The sequence below is a fragment of the Callospermophilus lateralis genome, chromosome 2 (assembly GCF_048772815.1).
Source record: "Callospermophilus lateralis isolate mCalLat2 chromosome 2, mCalLat2.hap1, whole genome shotgun sequence".
Classification (NCBI taxonomy): Eukaryota; Metazoa; Chordata; class Mammalia; order Rodentia; family Sciuridae; genus Callospermophilus; species Callospermophilus lateralis.
This window is the reverse complement of record NC_135306.1, coordinates 62,033,926-62,056,586: the sequence shown is the minus strand read 5'-3', so window position 1 is coordinate 62,056,586 and position 22,661 is coordinate 62,033,926. Positions and strand designations below refer to the sequence as shown.

Sequence of the window (22,661 nt, the reverse complement as noted above, 5' to 3'; positions counted from 1 at the left end):
GCTTAAACCTGTAGGATACAAAAATCACTTTGATTCATTCATATACCCAAAAAAGCTCAGGAGTTAGATGGACTAGTAAGTACCACAGACGTATTGCTTTTAAAATTCAGATATGGATAAGGACCCATTGTTTTCATCTCTTGGGGACAGGAAGTACATTGTCTGGTTGAACCAGAGGAATTCCAAACACAGAGTGGGGTAAGTGTGAGGCACTGAACTAAAGATCAGGATTAAGTGAAACTTGTCATACTGAATAGTAGTTCATTAAGCCTCCCTTCCCTGCTTGGCTCCAGATGTCTGTCTTTCATGCCTAAATATCTTAGGCACAATTAAGAGCTCTTTCCTATACAAATTGAACTACTGCAGAAAAGCTGCTTAACAGCTAACTAGTATTTGAAGACCTCAGCAAAAAAGCCAGCTGGACATCACCCTGAAGCCCATAGTCGGCAAGCCTGGCCTATACATATATACACAGCATTATTGTTAGCTTTTTAATGTTGACCCTTTGAATAGGAGCAACCAACCAAAAATTGTTAGCTATCTTAGGAAATTTTCTAATATAAAAGAAAGATACATAACAGAAAGCTGGGGGTTGGGGCATTTTAAAGGAGCACACAATGCAGGAAACAAAAATAGTTAAAGAAAATGAAAATCAATTACCTCAGACAGTATTGCTTCATGAAACAAAACATGATGCCCTAAGAAGAAAAAGGAGAGAGCAACTAAGAAAGTTTGTGGGATGAAAAGAAAAGCATGACACAGTTGAAAGGCTGTCTCTGGACATAGAATTTAGAACAAAATAGAGAAAGAGGTTAATAAGAGGCTCAGTATCTAATTGAACAAGAGTTCCAGAAAGAGATAACAGGAAACAAAGAATCCTATTAATATATTAAGGAAACAAATATGTAAATTTTGTAGACCTAAAGACATCATTGGTTTAAACAGGTCAAGTGCCCAGCACAGTGATATAAATTCACATACTTGTGTAAAGTACATCATTCTGAAAATTCAGAACGGATAATAAAACAATTGTAAGAACTTTGAGATAGGAAGAGGGGAAAAAAGGGTGAAGTCTATGAATATGAATATCATTGAGGGCTAGGGTGGATCCCTAACACTATAAAAAGAAGGGTGTGTGTGAGATTGAATCCCATATCCACTCCTGAGAATATAAGACACTGCAACAAAACCTTTTAAATGAGGAGGGAAATATATTGTTACAAAATTTGTAAAAATATACACTAGAAAGAACAAATGAAAACCCATATGTTCATCTCCCAGAGTCATTAGCCTTACCCTTTCCTCTATGCATACTTATAAAGTTTTAAAGCAAATTTCAGATATTTTATCATTCAATACTTACTACTTCAATTTTATCTGTAACAGATATTTTAAAGAAACAAAATCACACTATTACTAATCTAAAAATATAGGAATTTATTAATATCAAATATTTAGTTTTTGTTTTCTCCAGTTTAACTCAAAGCTGTCTTTAGGAGTTGGCTTGTTCTAATAAGAATCTCATGCATTTAGTAGATATATCTTAAATTTCCACTGAAAAGACTACCACTATGTGTATATATATATATATTTTTTTCTTTTTCACAAGCCTTCTAGTAATATTTGAATTTTAAATACTGTCTCTGTACTACTTTGAAAAATACAAATTAACTCCATAACCAGTTATACTTAGAGAATGTCTCAGGAGATTTACCAGAGTATATGATTAGCAGTTTAAATGTTACCCATGTGTATTTTACAGACTTTCATGTTGATCAAATATTAGTTGTACATGAGCTTGTGTAGCTAACTTAATTGGCTCAGCCATTCAGATATAGAAACAAATATTCCATGTTGTTGCAGTAGCAGGACAAGATGGCAAAAAGCCACCACCAAACATGTGAAAAATAGTCCAGAAATAAAAAGTAAGCAAGCAAAGTTTCTAAGCAACAAAATTTTCACAAAGCCAGGAACCTTAAAAGCCATTGGGTCTGTTCAACTTTTGCATGTAATTTTAAATAGTACCAGGATTGTAAGTGAGTGGAAAGGAAGAGAGGTGATGTCAGCAGGCTAATTATTGCCAAAATTGATAGCCAACAGTAAGAAAAGGGACAGATTATATTAAATCCCAACTCAGGCATTGAGGAAGAAAAGTAGTGTAGTGAATAATAGCCTGCTCTTATGCCACATGGAGATAAAGAATCCAAATCAACTCATGTAGTCCTTTTGAGGGGGGTTATATGGCAGCTCAATAATGTTGGCGTTGACCTAGCAACTATAGTGCAGCCATTTAACACCCATGGGTTTTTTAAAAATTTAAGATATTTTGCTTTTTATTATTACCAAATAATTTTTGAAACATCTAATTATATTCCTGAATCTGACTTAGTTCTAACATAACCAAAGAACAGGAATGAAAAATGAAGTGTGGAGTAAGATTACATGAAGTAACAATGTGGATCTCTTAGAACATTTACTATATATGGAATAATACATTTCTTCCATTGTTTTCCAATCCACAGAGTTTCCTTAGTCATTTTAAACAAAATGTCTGTTGGTTCTCTTGAGACTTCACTTTTATTTTAAGTGCCCCCCACACATGGAATCTCAACTTTCAGTTCTCCAATATAAGTTACATTGATCAAACTTAACTTTTTTCCAATTAACAAATAGATATGTCTATTACAATAGAATTTATCTGTTTTTCTTTTTTTTTTTTTTTTGAGAGAGTGAGAGAGAGAGAGAGAGAGAGAGAATTTTTTCATACTTATTTTATTTTAGTTATCGGCGGACACAACATCTTTGTTTGTATGTGGTGCTGAGGATCCAACCCGGGCTGCACGCATGCCAGGCGAGCGTGCTACCGCTTGAGCCACATCCCAGCCCAATTTATCTGTTTTTCATTTGAGAATCTAAAGGATAAACACCTGACTTTTAAGTTTAGTTATGTTTATTTAATTGGGTGTAAATTAGCCACAATATTTCTCTTTAACCCTGTGCTGTTTCTTTTAGAGGAAGTCCACAAATGAAGGGGACACCCCATTTTAAGGAAGAACACTGTGCTCCAGCATTAAATTTAGAGATGAGGAAAATATTGGATTTACAAGCACCCATCATGAGGTACAGTGCTTTGGTTAAATTTGGCATTTTGTAATGATAGTAGACAATGTAGTGGTTAATAACATGATCAGCAGGAAAATTGCTTGCATTTCTTATAATTCAAATGGAAATGCTTAAGACATTTGAAGTTTTACAAATAGTACATTATTTTACTTGTGACAATAAAGCTCATATATTGGGTAATTTTACTTTGGAATTTACAGTTTTTGATAAGGTCTAGAATTGTTTGACTAAATAATATTATCCATGTCCCTCTAAAAAATACTGATAAAAATCATTATGTAATCATAATTTAAGGAAAAGAGAAAGTGCCTTTGTTTTCAAAGCCTTCATATATTTCTAGGAAATGTATTTGCATTTAGAAGAAAATTAAGCTTTCTGATCCAAGTATGAATAAAGATTTTATGACAAGTCAGCCAAAATACCAAAAATCTGTTTTTACACCAAAAATCTATTTTTACATCTATTGATGAAATAAGTGGTCTTATTTATAATTTGACATTATTTCTTAAAGTGCTTCATGGTTGACATTTTAGCTGCCACTTAGTTTAACTGCATATTGTTGCCATTGTGTAAATGTAAGAAACTGTTTTTAAATAATGTGCAGCTGTGAAAACAGTGAGGATATTCTTTACTGAAAAAAACTTTCTAACTATATTGGTGAGTAACAAAAAACAATGTGAATATTATAATATATACTTTTAATATTAATATTATGATATATATAAGAGAATATGGTAGTATTAGAATATTTATTGTTCTAGAAGAATACATAAGAAACTGGGGATGAGAACCAAGTAGCCTCGAGACAGGTTTGGGAAGATATTTTTACTGTTTACTTTGTAAAAATATTGAGCCATATGAATATAATATGAATATATTGAACTGTAAAAATGTAATACATATTTTTTGAAAGATCCTCTTGATTTACAATTTTAATGAAATGGCTTCTTTCACCATTTCTCTTATTAGAATTGAATGACACTGGAACATATTACAGAAAAATCGTGTGCAAGTGGTTAGCTATTGTCCGCCTTGCTTAGTCCATCTTTTTTATATTCTCATAGAAAAGAATGCTGTTATTTTCTTAAATGTGGAAGTGTCACAAAATATTAGAATTCAGGATAATCATCACGTTCATCAAAAGGTTACTCATCGCTTAAGATTTTATATATTTCAGCATTGAAATCCTTTTTAAGAATGTAACTTGATGTAGAACAGATTTTTTTGAGGGTTGGGATGATTACTGTTTTATTGCATTAGAAAAAACATTAGCAATGATGACTAATTTATTTCAGTACAGTTTACAAAAAAGAAAAGTGGTGCTGTAAAACAGTTACAGTATAGTTTGCTTTGACAATGATCATCATAAAATTTGGAAGCAATATCTCTTTTCAGGATAGATTATTATGTAGAAGGAATTTTGAACGTATGGGTACCATGCGAGGTGAAAACTACAAACTTGGCTTTTTACGTCCACTTGGTGGTAAAACCTGTTTGGTGTATGGAAATAGGATAGAAAAAGAGCCTATAAAAAAAAGAGTCCCAGCACAGTGGCACACACCTGTAATCCCAGTAACTCGGAAGGCTGAGACAAGAGGATCATGAGTTCAAAGTCAGCCTCAGCAAGGGTGAAGTGCTAAGCAAAAGTCAGTGAGACCCTGTCTCTAATAATAACATTTTTGGAGTTTTTAACATGTGAGTTATATAATTCATATAATGTTTAAAATAATTTTGATTAATCAGAAACACTCTTCTACTTCAAGGTACACATGGAAGCATATATGTATTATATTGCTCTCTAACCATATTAAATTCTTTAGAACTCAATAAGATCCTAAATTTAAAAATACATACACATATTTGGGATACCAGATAGTTGTTATAATGCCCATGCAGCCAGTGATTGAAGAGGTTTTCTGAGGACATAACTTAAGTGTATTTAAATGTATCTTGTATGTACTTAAAACCAAGGATGATATTCAGAATATTTGAGAACCCATATAGCATGAAAAGTTGTGGGTTATTGGTACAGGGTCCTGACATGTATGCCAAGAATTAATCCTTTAATATACTAGATCTTCATGAGGGCACTTGGATGGTTTAGGGCAAGCCCTATATTTGCCATCATTTATGAAAATATTCATTACTTTAACAACTGACATCAGCCTTTATTTTAACAATTTTGTTTACTTTTAATTAAACAAGCTATATGATGTATCTGTCTTTTCGTATAGATTCTTTATCATCTTTAAAATCATTATCCGCTAATTCTATTGCTCATTTATTATTTATTTATTGATGTGTTTTTCTTTTGAAATTTGGGTCACATTTTCCTGTTCATATGTCTGGTCATGTTTTGTTGCGCCATTGTTAATTTTAATGTAGAGATTATATATGCTATTAATTTTCAAGTGTATATTCACTACATAAGGCTATTAGCTACTATTATAAGATAATACCAATAGAGAACATTTGCATCATTATTGAAAATTCTTTTGGACAATGCTTGAGTATTATTACCTCCACAATCCATGGCTCTAGATTGTCATCCTGTTGTTAATGTCTGTTCTTTTTATGGTTTCCCCTCCTCTTTTCCTTTCATGTCATTTATCACTTGTGCTTCTCTTTACTAATTTGCTGTTTCAGCATTTCTAGTTTTTAACCCAGTTCATCAAGTTTGTAACTGTGGCTACACATAGTCCATCATTTTTCCCTGAATTTCTGAATCTAGATTGAATTATACATAGGTAAAAGTCATAGCTAAATTGCATATAAATGGAAATGTCGTGATTCTTTTGCATTAGCCTTTTCCAGAGTAATTATATTCATAGTCATTACTTTCCTAGCATGTTTTTAAAAGTGATTTAAGTTGCTTATTTCCCTACAGTTTGCAGTCTGTACTGGAAGATCTTCTGGTTGCTACTTCTGATGGACTTCTTCATCTTATTCACTGGGAAGGAATGACAAATGGAAGGAAAGCCATTAATCTTTGCACAGTACCCTTTTCAGTAGATCTGCAATCATCTAGAGGTAATTACACTTTCTACAGAAAGTAGAACCAGTTGTTTAATATTTGATATAACCTAGTTAGGTATTTTCTTTGGATGAACATTGATTTTAGTTTAATTGTTTAGGGTCATTAGGTCATAATTTTTGTCATTTTAACTATTTTTAGAGGGTTTGCAAGCAAACGTGTGATAGTTTTATTATACTCATAAACCTATTTTGTGCACTTATTTATTCCTCAGTAGGTTCATTCCTGGGCTTTGCCGATGTGCACATCAGAGACATGGAATACTGTGCCACACTTGATGGATTTGCTGTTGTGTTTAATGATGGTAAAGTTGGATTTATTACACCAGTGTCAAGTAGATTTACTGCAGAGGTATGGCTTATTTACTTTGAATATTTATTTTATTTTGCATTTAATAATGTTAATCTTTGTTATTAAATCCTTCCCCATTTTCTATTTTCATATAAGATTTTAGGAGTTATTAATTTTTAACTATATACACATATATATAAACAATGTGTGTAGACAAAATTATATTAGACATATTGAAGAAAATTAATGGTTTCTATCCAGAGGCATATGCCTTTTAATTCTTGTACTAGTTATTTGGATATTTCCTCTACTGCTCTGAGCATTTTCTTTAATTTTAGTTTTTAGTTTGTGTTATTGACTTTCTCCTATGGAAAATGGCCGGCCATTCACTTCCCGCTTCCCTACTCCCAACATACTCATATTCTTTCCATATTCTCAATGAAGTTTTGTCTTTTTTTTTAAGATATTGAAGGACTTTTATTTTATTCAATGAAGTTTTATCATTTTGACTTGTTTACTATTCATTTTTTTAATATTTTTATCAGTATGTAGACCCTATTAGTTCCTGAGCCCTGTTGTATGTTTAGTTTTCATGTATGATTTCTTTTCATTTCCTGCAGATTTTCTGTCCCTCTAGGAATTAATAAGTGTTTTTTACATTATATGTATTTACCACTTAACTCGTTTATTCTTTTAACATAGCTGTTTTTTTTTTTTATTTTTCATCATCATCACCCTGAGGGTTCCCATTACTCTTTTATTTATATGAGATCCTTGGATAGCTAATGGTTATTATTATATAGATTTTGCTGCTGTCACAGAGACCCAAAATAAAACTGGATTTATTGAAAACTGAGTTTTGGTGAATTTGGTTATATGATCTTCACTATGGGATAATCTTATTTAGTTATTTACTTGGGGAGCCCCCTATCTTTATGTTCATTACTTTTTCCTCTCCCCTTCTTTCTCTTCCCCTCCTCTTCAATCCCATTATCTTTCTTTCTCCACTATTCCTTGGAAGAGTCTTAGTTCTTTCCAGTGGATGTATACCTGGCTCCTGTAGTGTTAGAATTTGAGTTATGAAAGAGTTAGGCTAGAGGGTCCAATTTCAAGGTGTGAATTTTATCTTTGACATTCCTGTTTTTCTCCAATGAAAAATGTCCAGTTTTCTGTTGGAGTATAGATTATGTATTTCTTGGCTGCACAGCATTGAGAGAACCAGGTGCTTCTTAAATGGGCTTTAAGCCAGTTCTAATTTAGTTTCCAAGCCTTTCGTGTATACTACAATGTAAAGTTAGCCATTTCTCAGTATTCTTTACTGCCAGTGAAGGGCTCTACTTATCCATATGCTTCCCAGCTTCCAAAGTTGTCTAAAAATTCTGCCTTCTCTCCCATTCTTTGTCTTTGTCAGTTTATGCTTTTGAAAAAAATCTTGTATGAAAGTTTGGGCTTTAGGAGTTATGGACACTAAATATTCATTTTCAGTCTGCTCTCTAATGGTAAAGAATTTCAAGTTTTTAAGGGGAATTTTGTTGTTGCTCTTCTTCAAATAGTAAGATATTACATAATGAATTTTTGGTAGCTTAATGTTAACATACAAATAAAAATAAAAATCTTTTCTACAAGATGTATATATATTTATATTTAGAACTTAAATGTTTATACTGAAAACAAAAATATTTGAGCTGAAATGGTAGTTAATATTTTTCTGAGTATTTAAAATTAGTTCAGTTATTCTCATCATTTATTGGTTATGTGGTTAAAGAAATTTCCAATAAGGATTTAAAAAATAAAAGCAGAAAAACATTATTAAATGTTATAACTGGAAAATATAAATTATAAGAGTATAATACATATGGATTACTGATAATTGGGAAATACACAAAATGACATTTAATAAATGTGTTAAAATGCATACATTATACCATTTCTCTGTTCAATAGAGCTAGAAAATTAGGGCAAAAAATCCTGCTGAGGATCCAAAAAGTTGGATTAAAACTTTAAAAAATATACATGAAGACTTTCAAAAGGTAACATAATAATAAAGAATTACCTGGTTAGGGGAGGCCAGAGACTCAATGAGCTAAACCCAGTGTTTAAGTGTATAGTAAACTTGAACAAACAATGCTGTGTGCAACAAAATAGATCTCACAAGCATGTTGAATAAAAACAGACCTGTGATTTTATTTTACACAAAAGTAAAAGGAAAGTAAAAATATAAGCAATTTTAAATTAGAGAGTACATGGAAATATGTTTAAGGGGCAATAGTCTAAAGGAAAAGGGTTGTGGCTCAGTGGTAGAGCGCTTGCCTAGCATGGGCTAGGGACTAGGTTAGATTCTTAGCACCACATATAAATAAATGAATAAAATAAAGATCCATCAACATCTAAAAAAATATTAAAAGAAAAATAAGTAAAATCTCTACAAAAGAGCAAATATAGTCATGTGCTACATAATTACATTTTGATCAATGATATTCCACATATATGATAGTGGTCCCATAATATTATATCACCTAGTGATGTCATCACAATCTAAGATTGTGAAGATATACACTGATATTTGCCTGGTGATAAAATTGTGGAACAACACATTTGTCATTCACACATGACTGTTCTCTGTTGAGATAATAGATTATGCAGTTCATTTGGAATTGAATAAAATCTGTAATAGTAAAGTTAAAACAGTTGTGATTATATTGTATGCATCTTCTAACATTTACTTTGGGGATCATTAAAAAACAAAGTGCACAAATAAAATAAATAAATAAATAAAGTGCTTTATTATAGCTCTACTTTGTGCTTCTAAACTAATGTCATGACCTTTCCTTTACAATTTATAAGCTAAATATCCTTGTTTTGGCAAATAAGAACTAACAACTATGGGCAAAATTTATTCTGTATATACAGAATTAAATAGAGTATGAAATTAATAATAATTTCATTCATTTATGGAGTACTTAAATTATTGAATTGTATGCATTGTACTAAGTAGTGTCTATGGACATTCTCATTTAATCTTTGAGCCACACTGTGAGGTAAGAAATTTAGAGATAAGAAAATTAAAGCTTGGAAAGGTCATTTGAGAGAATCACCTGAAATAGATTTGCGCTTTTCTGTCAGGCTGTTGGATATAATGCCATTAGCCTTACTACATAGTAAAGAATAGTAAGCAATTGACAGATAATGAATTGCTTCTAATAAGCCAAGTAATATTCACTACTTTCCACTGCCTGGGAAGTTAAACATTCCGCTAGGTAGTGAGAATATTAATATTGAACAAGAGAGATGCAGTTTTTGTTATCAAAAGCTTTACATTATAATAAGCAGGTCATTGTTCATTTAGTTTAAGTTTTGAGATTGGATATTCATTTTTTAGTGTTTTAGATTGACTCTTATTGGATTGAGTTCACTTGGGAATATTTATTGAACAATTAATGAAAGATTTGACTTTTTTAAGGGAGAATATTCAGATGGTAGGTCTGATGGGATATTTCCTATGTGATGAAACCAAATAAAATTTTAGGAAACTTCATGTTTATTGGAGAAGAATTATACTGGCTACAGTAAATTTGAGGAAATACTTTTTAAGCTTTAACCATTTTTCTTTGTTATAGCAGCTTCATGGAGTTTGGCCACAGGATGTTGTTGATGGAACATGTGTAGCAGTAAATAACAAATATCGACTAATGGCATTTGGTTGTGCAAGGTATTTATATAGATTTCTGAATTTTTAAGTTATTATCAGAAATAATTTTTTAGACTTAAAGTTTCTTTCCATGAATGAATTAAATATTAAATATAACTTTCCCATATTCATGTATGAATACATGACCAGTGTAACTCCACGTATGTAGACCACAACTCCACGTATGTATGATATATCAAAATACATTCTATTGTAATGTATAACTAAAAAGAACAAAATTTTAAAAAGATGTCTTTCCACACTTGGAAACTTTATCATGCCTATTATAATTTATCATAAAGTCTAAAGGTATTAGATTGAAACAAAGGTAAAGGGGCAGATTTGAGAGGTTGGACATTTTAATTTGTAAAAGCAAGCTTTTCTTTAATTGTAGAAAATTGAATTACAAGTTAAAAAGAATAAATCAGTTAAAATTTAGGTTTTTTATTGTTAAAAAGAGGATCTGAACCTGATACAATGGTTTATTCTTATAATCCTTGCAACTCAGGAAACAAATGCAGGAGGATTTCAGGTTTGAGACCAGCCCTGACAACTTAGCAAGAGCCTGTCTCAAAATAAAAAAGACTGGGTTTGTAATTCATTGATAAAGTACCCCTGGGTTCAATCTCCAGTACAGCAAAAATAAATAAAACTAGAAGATGTTTATTTTTTCTTAATAATCCCTTTTAACACATCAATGTTGCTATTGCCTTTTTAAATTAGTAGATGTGCCTTAGTTAAGAAGTGTATTTAAAGCTTAGACGCAAAATCAATTTCTTAGTTTAACTTTAATGTAATAGAGGTTTTAAAAATAAAATGGAATAAAATTATTCAGTTAAACAATGTCTTATGTGCTTATCATGTATTGGACATGGGTCTAAACACCTAGAATACCTTAAAAAACCAAGGATTCCTGACTTTGAGCTTATACATTAGCTTAAATTGAAATATTTAACATAATTTTTTAAAAAATTTAATTCAGTCAGTTGTAAAACTACATTGCAATGTGTATAGTGCTTTTTAAAAACTTTGTTATATATGAAATTCCTTTTTGCTCTCAAAATGAGACTTAATTATTTTATAGCATGTGCATCTAGTCTGGTCTCCAGCCACATCATTTCCACCCAAATAAATATCAAAGATGTTTTTATTACAAATCACTACCTTGATTACACTTTCAGTAACCTTTGTAGAGTGAAGGCTCTTCATTTTATTTTTATTTGAACTTGTTCTGAACACATTGCTTCTCATTGAGTTAAATGTAGATATACAAGCATTTTTTTATAGTTGTAGATTCAGTTTATTCACATTTTTTTGAGAATTTTAAAACCTATGTTCATGAGTACATTTCCTTCATCTAATACTCCTAGTCAAGCAAGGTTATAAAATAAGTTGAAGAAGGGTTTCTAATTTTTCTCTGTTCATCTTTGAATATGTGGCAGAATTTGCTAATGAAGCCATCTAGGCCTTAATTTTCTTTTTGGGGTAATTTTTGGTTGCCTGATTCAATTCAGTTTTTAAAATATATTTAAGAGGATTTCAATTTCTCTAATTTTGGTAAGTTATGTTTTTCTATGAATTGGTTTCTTTCATATAATGTCAAATTTATTGGCATAAAGTTTATAACATTCCTTTTCACTTTCATATTATAAATTAAAAACATACATTCAGAATGGTATGTAACCCAAATATTCGCACTTTAAAAGGTAATTGTAGCAGATGTGGTGGCACATACCTATAATCCTAGCGGCTTAGGAGGCTGAGGCAGGAGGATTGCAAATTTGAGGCCAGCCTCAGCAAATTAGTGAGGCCCTAAACAACTTCGTGAGACTGTCTCAAAAGAAAAAATAAAAATGGTTAGGGATATAGCTCAGTGGGTTCAATCTCCAGTACCAAAAAAATGAAAAAGTAATTTTAATATAAACAATCATCTATCTGTTCACAACTAGATTGCTTCTAATTGTAACTCTACTCCTTCCCTAACTTAGTAACAGTATTTTGGCTTTTTTGATAATCATTTATTTTTCATTATGGTTTAGTTACCCATGTATACATTCCTAAAGACCATAATTTAGTTTTACCTGTTTATGAACTTTAGAGAATCACATTTTACATTTTTTATCTTGTTTGTATCAGTCAACATTGTGAATTCATCCATAGTATTTGCCAATAGCTATAACCATTTTTAGTTGATTTATGAATAATGTATCATATTCATCAGCTTTTCTGTTGGTTGACCTTTATATTATGTCTTGGTTTCCAAAAAAGAGAGACATTTTTCTAACATGAACCCACTATCTTTATCACATGCAAGTGATTAATGATAAGTACCTAAAAACAATACCCTAATAATATCTAATATCATGTTCAAATTAACTCAGGTGTTACCCAAATTTCTTTTTATAACTGCTTTGTTCTAAACCAGAATCAGTCAAAATTCATGAATTATATTCAGTTGTTATTTCTCTTTAGTTATCTTTTTCCTACAACAATCCTTATGCCTTTTTTCTTATTTTCATGGCATTTACTTTTTTAAGTCCAGATCAGTTCTTTACAGAATGTTCTACATTCTAAAATTTGCTTCATTGTTTCCTCATGATGGTATTTAATTAGTTTCTCTAACACCTATAATGACTAACTTGAAAACTGGTTTTGTTGAGCAAATACAGTTAAATGACTGGGAAGCTCACACAAGTTTGGAACAGCATTTAGAGAAAACTGACAGAGACAGGAGTAGTGGTAAGTGTGCAATTCTTCCATTACCTGTATTCAGGTCTGGTACCCAGGGGTCTAGCAGAGCCAGACGTAGGATCCAGAGCTCTGGAGCTGACGTGTTTAGAGTTCTGTAGAAGCCAGCTTTCTTTTAAGATGCCATTTTGCAATAGATCAGTCTTGGACAACCTAGTTCTTCACCTTTATATTTAATGTCTTAACCATTTAAGTAAATGGTAAAAAATGTTTGCCCAGAATCCAATAATAATTGGATTCTGGGTAAACATTTTTGTCCTGGTTGATGATATGTACTTTCTGTGGCATCATTCAACAATAATATCAAGTTGTCCCAATATTAATGATGCTAAGTTTGATCATTTTTGTTAACAATAGCCATATTTCTATCATAGAGATGTTTTTTTCAGTTGCTTTAGGAGCAGTAGTCTTTTTTTGGTATAATAATCATAAGTAAATATGAGGTGCAGCATGATATTACAACAGATGTTTATGTGTACTAATCAAATCGGGATATTAACATTTTCATTTCCTTATCATTTCTGTGTTTGGCATCTTCAAGCTCTTCTAATTCTTCATTCTGGCACTCATCTGCAAAAGCAGACTTGTACTAAAAAGTATTTTGAAAACAAACTTGTTTCTCTTTTTCATTTTAATTTCATTGTATAAGTAATGTAACTGAATTAGCCAACTCACTTTCCAAAATGAGTGTGTGTTGAACTTTTGAAGTGAGAATAATCCTATAAACACAAAATGATGCCCCCCTTTTTAGAAGTAATATAGAGATTTTAGTTTTGGTTTTAGGCCCTTTGTAAGTTTGAAACGTATAAATATTTTTAAATGAACTATTTATATATATCATATATACAGAATAACATATATAACAATAAGAATCTGTATTACCCAGCATAAGAAACAGCACATTGCTAGTACTAATAAGCCTTCTTTTTGGCTTTCTTTAATATTCCCCTTTCTCCATCTGGGCAATCACTTATCTGAAATTTATGTTTGTTAGCTCCTTGTCTTGCATGTGGCTAAAGTTCATTCATTTTTTTTTCCAATGCTCTATGGTATTAGCACTATATAAATATGCCAGTTTATTTTCCCTTACTCATGTTGTTTTATAGTCAGTTTTTTTTTCTTTTACAATTACACCTAGTAAAGTGGACATTGTTCATGTCTTGTAATAAACATTAGACAAGAGTTTCTGGGGTATATCTAGAAACAAAATTGCTAGAATACAGAATATGCAACTGCGTAAAGTCATGAGGTGACTTGAAATTATTTACAAAACAATTTTGTTCTACTTTTTATTCAAATTAGCAGAACATAAGAGTTCTCATAAAATGCTCTATTTATATTTGTCTTTTTTCACAAAAAAGTTTTTTTGTTTGTTTATTTGTTTTCACAGTGGTTCTGTACAGGTTTATACAATAGATAACACCACTGGAGCCATGCTGCTGTCTCATAAATTAGAGCTAACAGCAAAACAATATCCTGGTAAGTATTTTTTTAAGAGTGTTTTTAGTTTAGTCCTCCTCTGTCTATAAGGAATACATCCCAACACCCCTCCTCACCCTTCCAATGCATGCCTAAAACCATGAATAGTACTGTATGTGGTTTTTTTCCTATATGATAAAGTTTTACTTATTAATCAAGCATAGTAAAAGATAGTCAGATTTGATAATTACACATTGATTAAATGTATTGAATTGTCTATTCCATAAGTATATAAAATTTAAAATTAATAAAATATTTTTTAAAAAATAATAAACTGGAACAATTATATACTGAAATAAAAGTTATGTGCAAGTGGCCTTTCTCTTTCCTGTCTTTCAAAGTATAATTTTTGTTTTTGAATGTGAGGTTTAGTGCTCTAGACATTATGCTTGGCTTTAAATATATGCCCTAAGATATTGCCACTTAGTACCAGAGTTATTCTGCCTTTCTGTGTTTTCTGCCCTGGTACCTCCTTTTTACAAGTTCTTTGGGGCATCTTACTCCAGTAAGCCCAGTTTCTTCTCAACTGAAGATTTGCTTTGAATGGTATTCTCTCTCCTTGATCAATTTATTCACTTCTGAATAATGCAGCAGCAGCTTCTTCATTGGCAGATGCAGCAGATCCAGTAATGTTTATTATTTTTCAGTCCAAACTTCTTCACAAATCTGTGTAACCATCTCTTGCTTCCAGTAAATGGATCATTATCTCTTCGGAAAGAGGATCACTTCTGAATTCTTCACATAGGCTTCAATGCTTTCTGGGGCAACATGATGCTGTTAATTTTCTGTTCATGTATTTCACAAATTTAATATCTTTTCCATCTTTGTAGTGCATATATTACATATTCCAAAAATAACTTTTGTAGTTTGAGGTGCAACAGCAAAATTAATACAGATTTTTTCATTACTGTTTCACAGATAGAACATTGATTACTATCACAGATCTTAGCGACCTCAGCATATGATTTTTTCCTTTCCTGAGAACTTTGACCTTCCCATTAGAGGAAACATTTTCCAGCTTTTCTTTGGTATATCTGAATTTCCAACATTACTGCTTTTGTGCTTTGGGGTCATTATTAAGTAAAATAAGGATTATTAAACACAAGCACTGAAATACCACAACAGTCAGTCAAATAGTTGAGATTCTACTAGGTGACAATGAGTAAATAGTGTACACAATGTGGACATAATGGACAAAATGATGATTTATACCCTAAGCAGGACAGAGTGAAATTTTATCATGCTACTCAGAATGGTATGCATTTTTAAATTTATGAATTATTTATTTCTTTAATTTTCCATTTAATACAATCAATCAATAAGTATATGAAAAAATGCTCACCATCTCTAGCAGTCAGAGAAATGCAAATCAAAACCACCCTAAGATACCATCTCACTCCAGTAAGATTGGCAGCCATTATGAAGTCAAGTAACAATAAGTGCTGGCGAGGATGTGGGGAAAAGGGTACACTTGTACATTGCTGGTGGGACTGCAAAGTGGTGCGGCCAATATGGAAAGCAGTATGGAGATACCTAGGAAAGCTGGGAATGGAACCACCATTTGACCCAGCTATCACCCTTCTCGGTCTATTCCCTGAGGACCTCAAAAGAGCATACTATAGGGATACTGCCACATCAATGATCATAGCAGCACAATTCACAATAGCTAGACTGTGGAATCAACCTAGATGCCCTTCAATAGATGAATGGATTAAAAAACTGTGGTATCTATACACAATGGAGTGTTACGCAGCACTAAAAAACGACAAAATCATGGATTTTCCTGGGAAATGGATGGCATTAGAGCAGATAATGCTAAGTGAAGCTAGCCAATCCTTAAAAAACAAATGCCAAATGTCTTCTTTGATATAAAGAGAGCAACTAAGATCAGAACAGGAAAGAAGAGCATGAGGAAAAGATTAACAAGTGGGGTGGGAGAGAGGGAGAGAGAAGGGAAACTGTATGGAAATGGAAGGAGACCCTCAATGTTACTCAAAATTACATATAAGAGTTTGTGAGGGGAAAGGGAAAAAAAAAAGGGAGAGAATTAAACAACAGCAGATGGGGTAGAGAGGGAAGATGAGAGGGAAGGGGAGGGGGGATAGTAGGGGATAGGAAAGGTAGCAGAATACAACAGTCATTAATATGGTATTATGTAAAAATGTGGATGTGTAACCGATGTGATTCTGCAACTTGTATTTGGGGTAAAAATGGGAGTTCATAACCCACTTGAATCAAATGTATGGAAGATGATATGTCATGAGCTTTGTAATGTTTTGAACAACCAATAAAAAAAAATTTTCCATTTAATATATTCAGACCATAGTTGACCTTGGGTAACTGAAAATATGGACAGCAAAATCTCAGATAAAGGAAGGTAACACATAGTAGTAATAACTGTGTCTAACAAATACTGGCTTTAAATTAAATGATACCTGCTATATGTAAATATTATTAGAACATGTAACAAGGTTTTATGTAACCCAAAGATTTCTGTGTAACAGGATAGACTGCTAAGATTTTTTTTTTATTCCTTCACTTAGTTCTTTCTATCCTTAGTTTTAACCCCTGTATTCTTTATCTGGATTTTGCCATAATCTCTTCCCTGATTTCATTCCCACTGTGTGTCTTCCAATTCAGTTTTAAACAAATACATGTTAGACACTTCTAACTGATGGATACATAGCAATAAATAAGAATTTCTTTTTGAACCCTTTATTCTCTGCTATTCACAAAATTAAGCCTAAACTTTGCATCATTGAAGATGCTTTTGACTAAATTAGCAGAAAACCCAAATTACTGTGGCTTAAACAAATAGAATTTATTTTCTCAAAGAGCATAAAATCCAAAGGCAAGCTTCTACTGACCTTCATTTGAACTTTTTGGTGGTCACAAGGTAGCTCCAAATCTCCAGCATAATGCATTTGAGTCAAGCAGAAAAGATGCACAAAATCTGATTTTTTTTTCTTTTTAATGAGAAAAGCAAAAGCTTTCCCAGACATATCCCTGCCTCCTACTTACTTCAACTGTCTTCTACTTTCATCTCCTTTATGGCCATAAAGCCTGGCTACTTCAGGCTTCAGAGAAAACTTGGAAATGATAGCTTTTTCTAAGCCTTTATTAGAAGTGGAGAAGGTAGATGTCAATAGGTATTGGGTTAACTGACCAGCTGGGCTGAAAATGTTAGCTTAGTGGTAGAACACTTGCCTGGCATGCACCAGACCCTGGTGCCAATCAGTATCACTAAATAAATATACATATAAATTATATATGTGTGTGTGTATGTGTATATATATATATTTTTTCTTATAAATGGAAACATTCTTAAACATAGGTTTTATTTGTTTATTTGTTTGTTTAACTAATGGAGTGTGTATGCCTTTTGGAGACTGCACAGTCTCAACCATCCACATTTCTGGTTTCACATTGATTTTCACAGAATACTTACTTTGTATTACAGCAGCTCCTGAAAACCCTTCTTCATGAAGAGATAACATCAAAATGAATTGCAGTTGTAAACTACTGCAGCTAGGTATTTACATTGTGTCCAACACATGCTGTATATCACTATGTTTCTTTTGAAAATTATTTTATAGCACCTCTGTAAGTCTTTTGCCCTTTTCTGGTATACATTGGCACACAGGCTGGGAACTATAGTCTTACACTTTACTTAGTTGGCCAAACTGTCTACAGATCCTTGATACCTTTATATCTCCATGCTGTTTTATACCTTTGATTCTCACACTGTTCTCTTGTCTAAAATGTAAAATGTTTCATAAACCTACATGGCAGACATATCGTCATATTTCCTGACATAGTTTAAATGAAATATCTTTTTGTTAACTAGTTAGAATACTATTCCCTCCTTTGTTTCATTATACTTTGCACATTAAGTCTTTCTTAACATCTATAATGCTTTACTGAAACTTAATCGCTTACAGATATTTCCCCCTTCTCAACTATAAGCTTGAGTAGAGAGTGGTTCTTATTTCTTTACACCAATTTGATTCAGTATAGTGAGAAACACATAATTGACATGTGATGAATGAATCTATTTTTAAGTCAAGGCCAGTTACCTTTGCAGAATTGTATATAACAGCAGTATAATCTCATTGCTATATGTCTTCTGAATTTTGTAATGTATTATGCCTGTATCCATATTAGTAATTGGGAGCCTTAAGATGTTTGGGATCAGAAAGAGGTTGAGCGTACCCATGTAAATCTAATCAAACTTATTAATAAAAAAATCTTATTAGTTTCAAGGAAGAAACAGAGATATCTTACATTAAAATTTCAGTTAAATATTAGAATACTTAACTTTTCTTGTTGACTTAGTTCTACCTCACATACTTATACCAATATTTTTGTCACCTCTCTTTCTTACCTTCTTAGATCATTTTCTGCCTGAAATACATCCATCAGAATTTCTTTCAGTGAAGTTTTTGTTTATTTGGTCTTAATGGCTTATTGCACCCTGTGACTTAATTATAGCTTAGCTTGTTATACAGTTTTAGTTTGAATTATTTCTTTTATATTCACTGAAATTCCATTGTCATTGGGTTTTCAGTGCTGCTAACTTAGAAGTCTTCAGTCAAGTTATATTCCCTTTTCAGATTTGTTGTTTTTTGTCTAGCTACTTGTAAGAGTTTTTCTTTGTCTTTTGTGTTCTGTGATTTGACTATGATGTGAATGGTGAAGGATTTTGTTTTTTAATCCTGTTTGCAATTCAGATTTGCTGGATCTGAGGATATCTTTCATATGTTCTAGAAATTCTCCATCATTATCCTTATTTATTGCCTCTCCTGCAGCTTCTTTTTCTGGAACTCTAATATATGTTATGAATTTTTATGTATTTATTTATTTAGTTAGTGTGTGGGTTTGTGTGTATGTATGTTTGTTTTTTTTTATATATACTGGAGATTGAGCCCTTTGAGCTATACCCCCAGTTCTTTTTATTTTTTTATTTTAAGATAGGATCTTACTACGTTGCTTAGGGCCTCACTAAAGTTGCTGAAGCTGGCTTCAAACCTTGATTCTTCTGCCTCAGTCTTCTCCCGAACTACTGGGATTACAGGTGTTCACCACTATACCCAATTTTTTCCCATGTTTCTTAACCTGGCTTTTGAATTTTTAAATTTCTTTTATTTCTCTGAACTGCATTTTAGAAAAAATTTCCCTGTCAATCTTTGTTTCACCAATTCTGTCTTCATTTTTATCTAATATGTGGCTAGATCTGTCCGTTGAGTTTTTAATCATTTTTATCTCAGAAAGTTAAGTTTTTTCTTATCTAGGCTTCCTGCTCCAACTTTCAATCTTGTGTTTCTTTAAAAGACATGCTTATATTGTGTCCATTAATTTTAATATCTGAAATCTTCCTAAGTCTGTTTCTTGTACTTGGTTCTTTAGGTTCTCACTCGTTTCTTTATTATTTTAGGATTTTTGACTGAGAGCCAATTATTTTTCTTGAAAGTTATTTATGTGAATACTTTGAGGCCTGGATTACATTTGACTTCTACCAGAGAGGATTTGTTTGTATTTCTGCTGGTCGTTTGAGGGTACTACAACAATCTGGAACACTTTGCATTTTGTAGTTTGAGGGTTTTTTTTTTTTTAACCACACTAATGGCACAAATTGCAAATCAGGGCGAAGGCTGACTTGTGGCTGAAGATCATCAGGGAGCTTTAGTTTTTATTCAGTACCATAGGTGAAACATGGAAGTGTTTCTTGCTATTTCTTTTTCTTCTCCTTGGCAGGTTTTTTTTTTTTTTCAATTGCCTTTGTACAATGGATATTGTTCTTTACAGTCTTAACTTTACACAGGTATCTTTTATTAAACTCCCTGCTGGGGCAAGCTCTTGAGTTTCTCTCCTATCCCTTGCACACCTGAGTCATCAGAGGTGGTAGTCAAGCTTCTCAGGGCTTAGCAGATAAATTCAGGTAAAAGGAAAAAAAAAATTTTGTTCCAATATTTTTGGTTGTTTGGAGATATTTAAATATTTTATTCGACATCTTAGTTGTTTCATTGTAGAGTTTTGGGGCATCATTTACTTTACTGCCAGAAATAGAAATTTGCCATTCTACTTGTATAGCCTTTTCAAAGGCCAGCATATATTTTTCTCTAAATATAGTGTTTGCTTCAACCTTATCCCTGTTCTACACAAGCTGATTAACACAAACCAAAGACCAAAGATTACTCAAGCTAATAGCGGCCAGAAACATCTTTCACTTCTTGCAATCACCTGTGCACTGAGTTCGTTCTGATTAGATCAGGCCAAGACTGGTGGTCCTTGTTTTAAATAACTTTACATGGGCAGATTCATCTCATTGTGTGAAGCAATGATGCTTCTGCTTGTTTATATTTGAAGATATGGACTATAAAAAGTACTTAGTATTTTTGACGCAATTGTTTGTTTTTTAACCCTTCTCACTGTTTCTTAACAGACATTTGGAACAAAACAGGAGCTGTTAAATTGATCAGATGGTCTCCTGATAATAGTGTTGTAATAGTGACATGGGAATATGGAGGACTTTCTTTATGGAGTGTGTTTGGAGCCCAGCTGATTTGTACACTGGGAGGAGATTTTGCGTGAGTCAAAAAAACAAATTTAAATAAAATAACTTCATTATCTCCCAGACAGTATATGTATACAGAAACCTTGGATCATGTAATTACCCTTTTGCCTTATTTGACACTTACCCCAAAATAATTTGTGAGATTCAGAATTAGTTTGTTCAGAATGTATTGGTTCTCCAAACATCACACTCTTAAAACTGACAGTCCAGTCAGTAAAACTTACTTAACGATCCCCAACACTGAAAAAAAATTCACTTATTTATTGAGCCCTGTTGTGTATTTGACCTTATGTCAGATTTAAGGCTGAATCAGACAAGGTCCTGCCTTCAAGTAGCTGCTTATACAGTATGAGTGATAAGCCACATACGTAAGTAACTAAATAGGAAGTAGAAAGTTACATTATCTCATTGAGTTAATGTAGTTTAACCCAATGGGTTAATAGTAACGGGTTGATTGATATGTCTGCTATCTTTATATTTTATATTACCTTTAGCTACAGTCCTGATGAAGTGAAATACGCCTTCCCAAACTTCATGATGCTATAAGAAGTTAGTTGAACCTAGAAAATATGGCTGAGTGATGTGCCTATGTATATTATCCTACAACTTTTTATTTCATGCATTGTGTATTTCTGTTTTGAAGGAGCAAAATTAATGTGGTTTCTAAAAAACTAAAGCTATTGTGTGTATTATAGATAATTGTTAAGACCCTTTCAAATTAAGTTTCTATTCTGTTTTAGGTATAGGTCTGATGGTACTAAAAAAGATCCCCTTAAGATCAACTCTATGGTAAGTACTTTCTATTTAATTGGCATAGTATAAAGAATGTAGATTTCTTTTCCTTCTTTTCCTCTCATATTGGTCTGATAGAAATCACAAAGTTATTTTAATCTTAGCACAGTGTTCCTTACAGCTCTTGCTTTAATGAAAGGTGTTTTTTGTTTTTTTGTTTTTTTGCTTTTTTTGTTAATTGGTAGCTGCCTGATTTTTCAATTTTGTTTAGAAGTGTTCACTAAGTACCTTTACAAAGATGACTGTTCAAACAAGGCTCTTCTTTTTTCAAAGCATACTTCCCATTCTTGTGTGACTCACAGGCACTCACTCTTACGGCTTCCTTTCTTTTAAAATATAGTAAAATGTACTTTGAGCATATTTCCTGGAAGACATGTACCTGTGCATTACTTAAACACATTCTTAAAACTTTTCATAGATGTTTGTCAAGAGAATTATAGTCACTATTGTTAATAATTAATTTATTACTTATTTTCAAATTTCTGAAAAAATAATGATATATAACCCCTGTCTTTACATAAAACTATTTTCTTGCTGCATAGCATCTCTTAGTATTATCCTTATGAAATTAGTGGCTATGAGACTTATCATTAACCTTCTATTTTATTATACAGAGGAAGGCATTTTCTAATCTTGGATTTCTCCAAGAGTTAAAATCACTATGGTTGCCATTCACCACCAACAAGCCCTTTTGCTGTTTCACCTTGCCTCCTTATTTTATTTTTATTTGTTTGTTTGTTTATTTACTACCAGGGTTTGAACCCAGGGGCATTCAACCATTGAGCCACATCCCCATCCCATTCGATTTTTATTAAGACAGTGTCTCACTAAGTTGCTGAAGCTGGTTTTGAACTTTCGATCCTCCTGCCTCAGCCTCCTGAGTTGCTGGGATTATAGCCCATCTCCATATTTAAAATAAGTTTTCTACCAGA

The 22,661-nt window shown here is 32.2% G+C and overlaps 1 protein-coding gene across 4 annotated transcripts in view; it reads left to right on the top strand.

Moving 5' to 3' along the window:
• The window catches only part of Ric1 (RIC1 partner of RAB6A GEF complex), a 111,360-nt gene that overhangs the window by 59,178 nt on the left and 29,521 nt on the right, over window positions 1-22,661 (top strand). For 2 of the 4 annotated variants that reach the window (XM_076845996.2, XM_076846000.2), the window contains 7 exons: window positions 3,013-3,120; window positions 6,011-6,153; window positions 6,372-6,508; window positions 10,066-10,157; window positions 14,275-14,363; window positions 20,806-20,950; window positions 21,678-21,726. In XM_076845996.2, coding sequence (XP_076702111.1) covers window positions 3,013-3,120; window positions 6,011-6,153; window positions 6,372-6,508; window positions 10,066-10,157; window positions 14,275-14,363; window positions 20,806-20,950; window positions 21,678-21,726 — 763 coding nt within the window. The remainder of the gene's footprint in view (window positions 1-3,012; window positions 3,121-6,010; window positions 6,154-6,371; window positions 6,509-10,065; window positions 10,158-14,274; window positions 14,364-20,805; window positions 20,951-21,677; window positions 21,727-22,661) is intronic. The other 2 variants (XM_076845998.2, XM_076845999.2) reach the window with 2 other exon arrangements.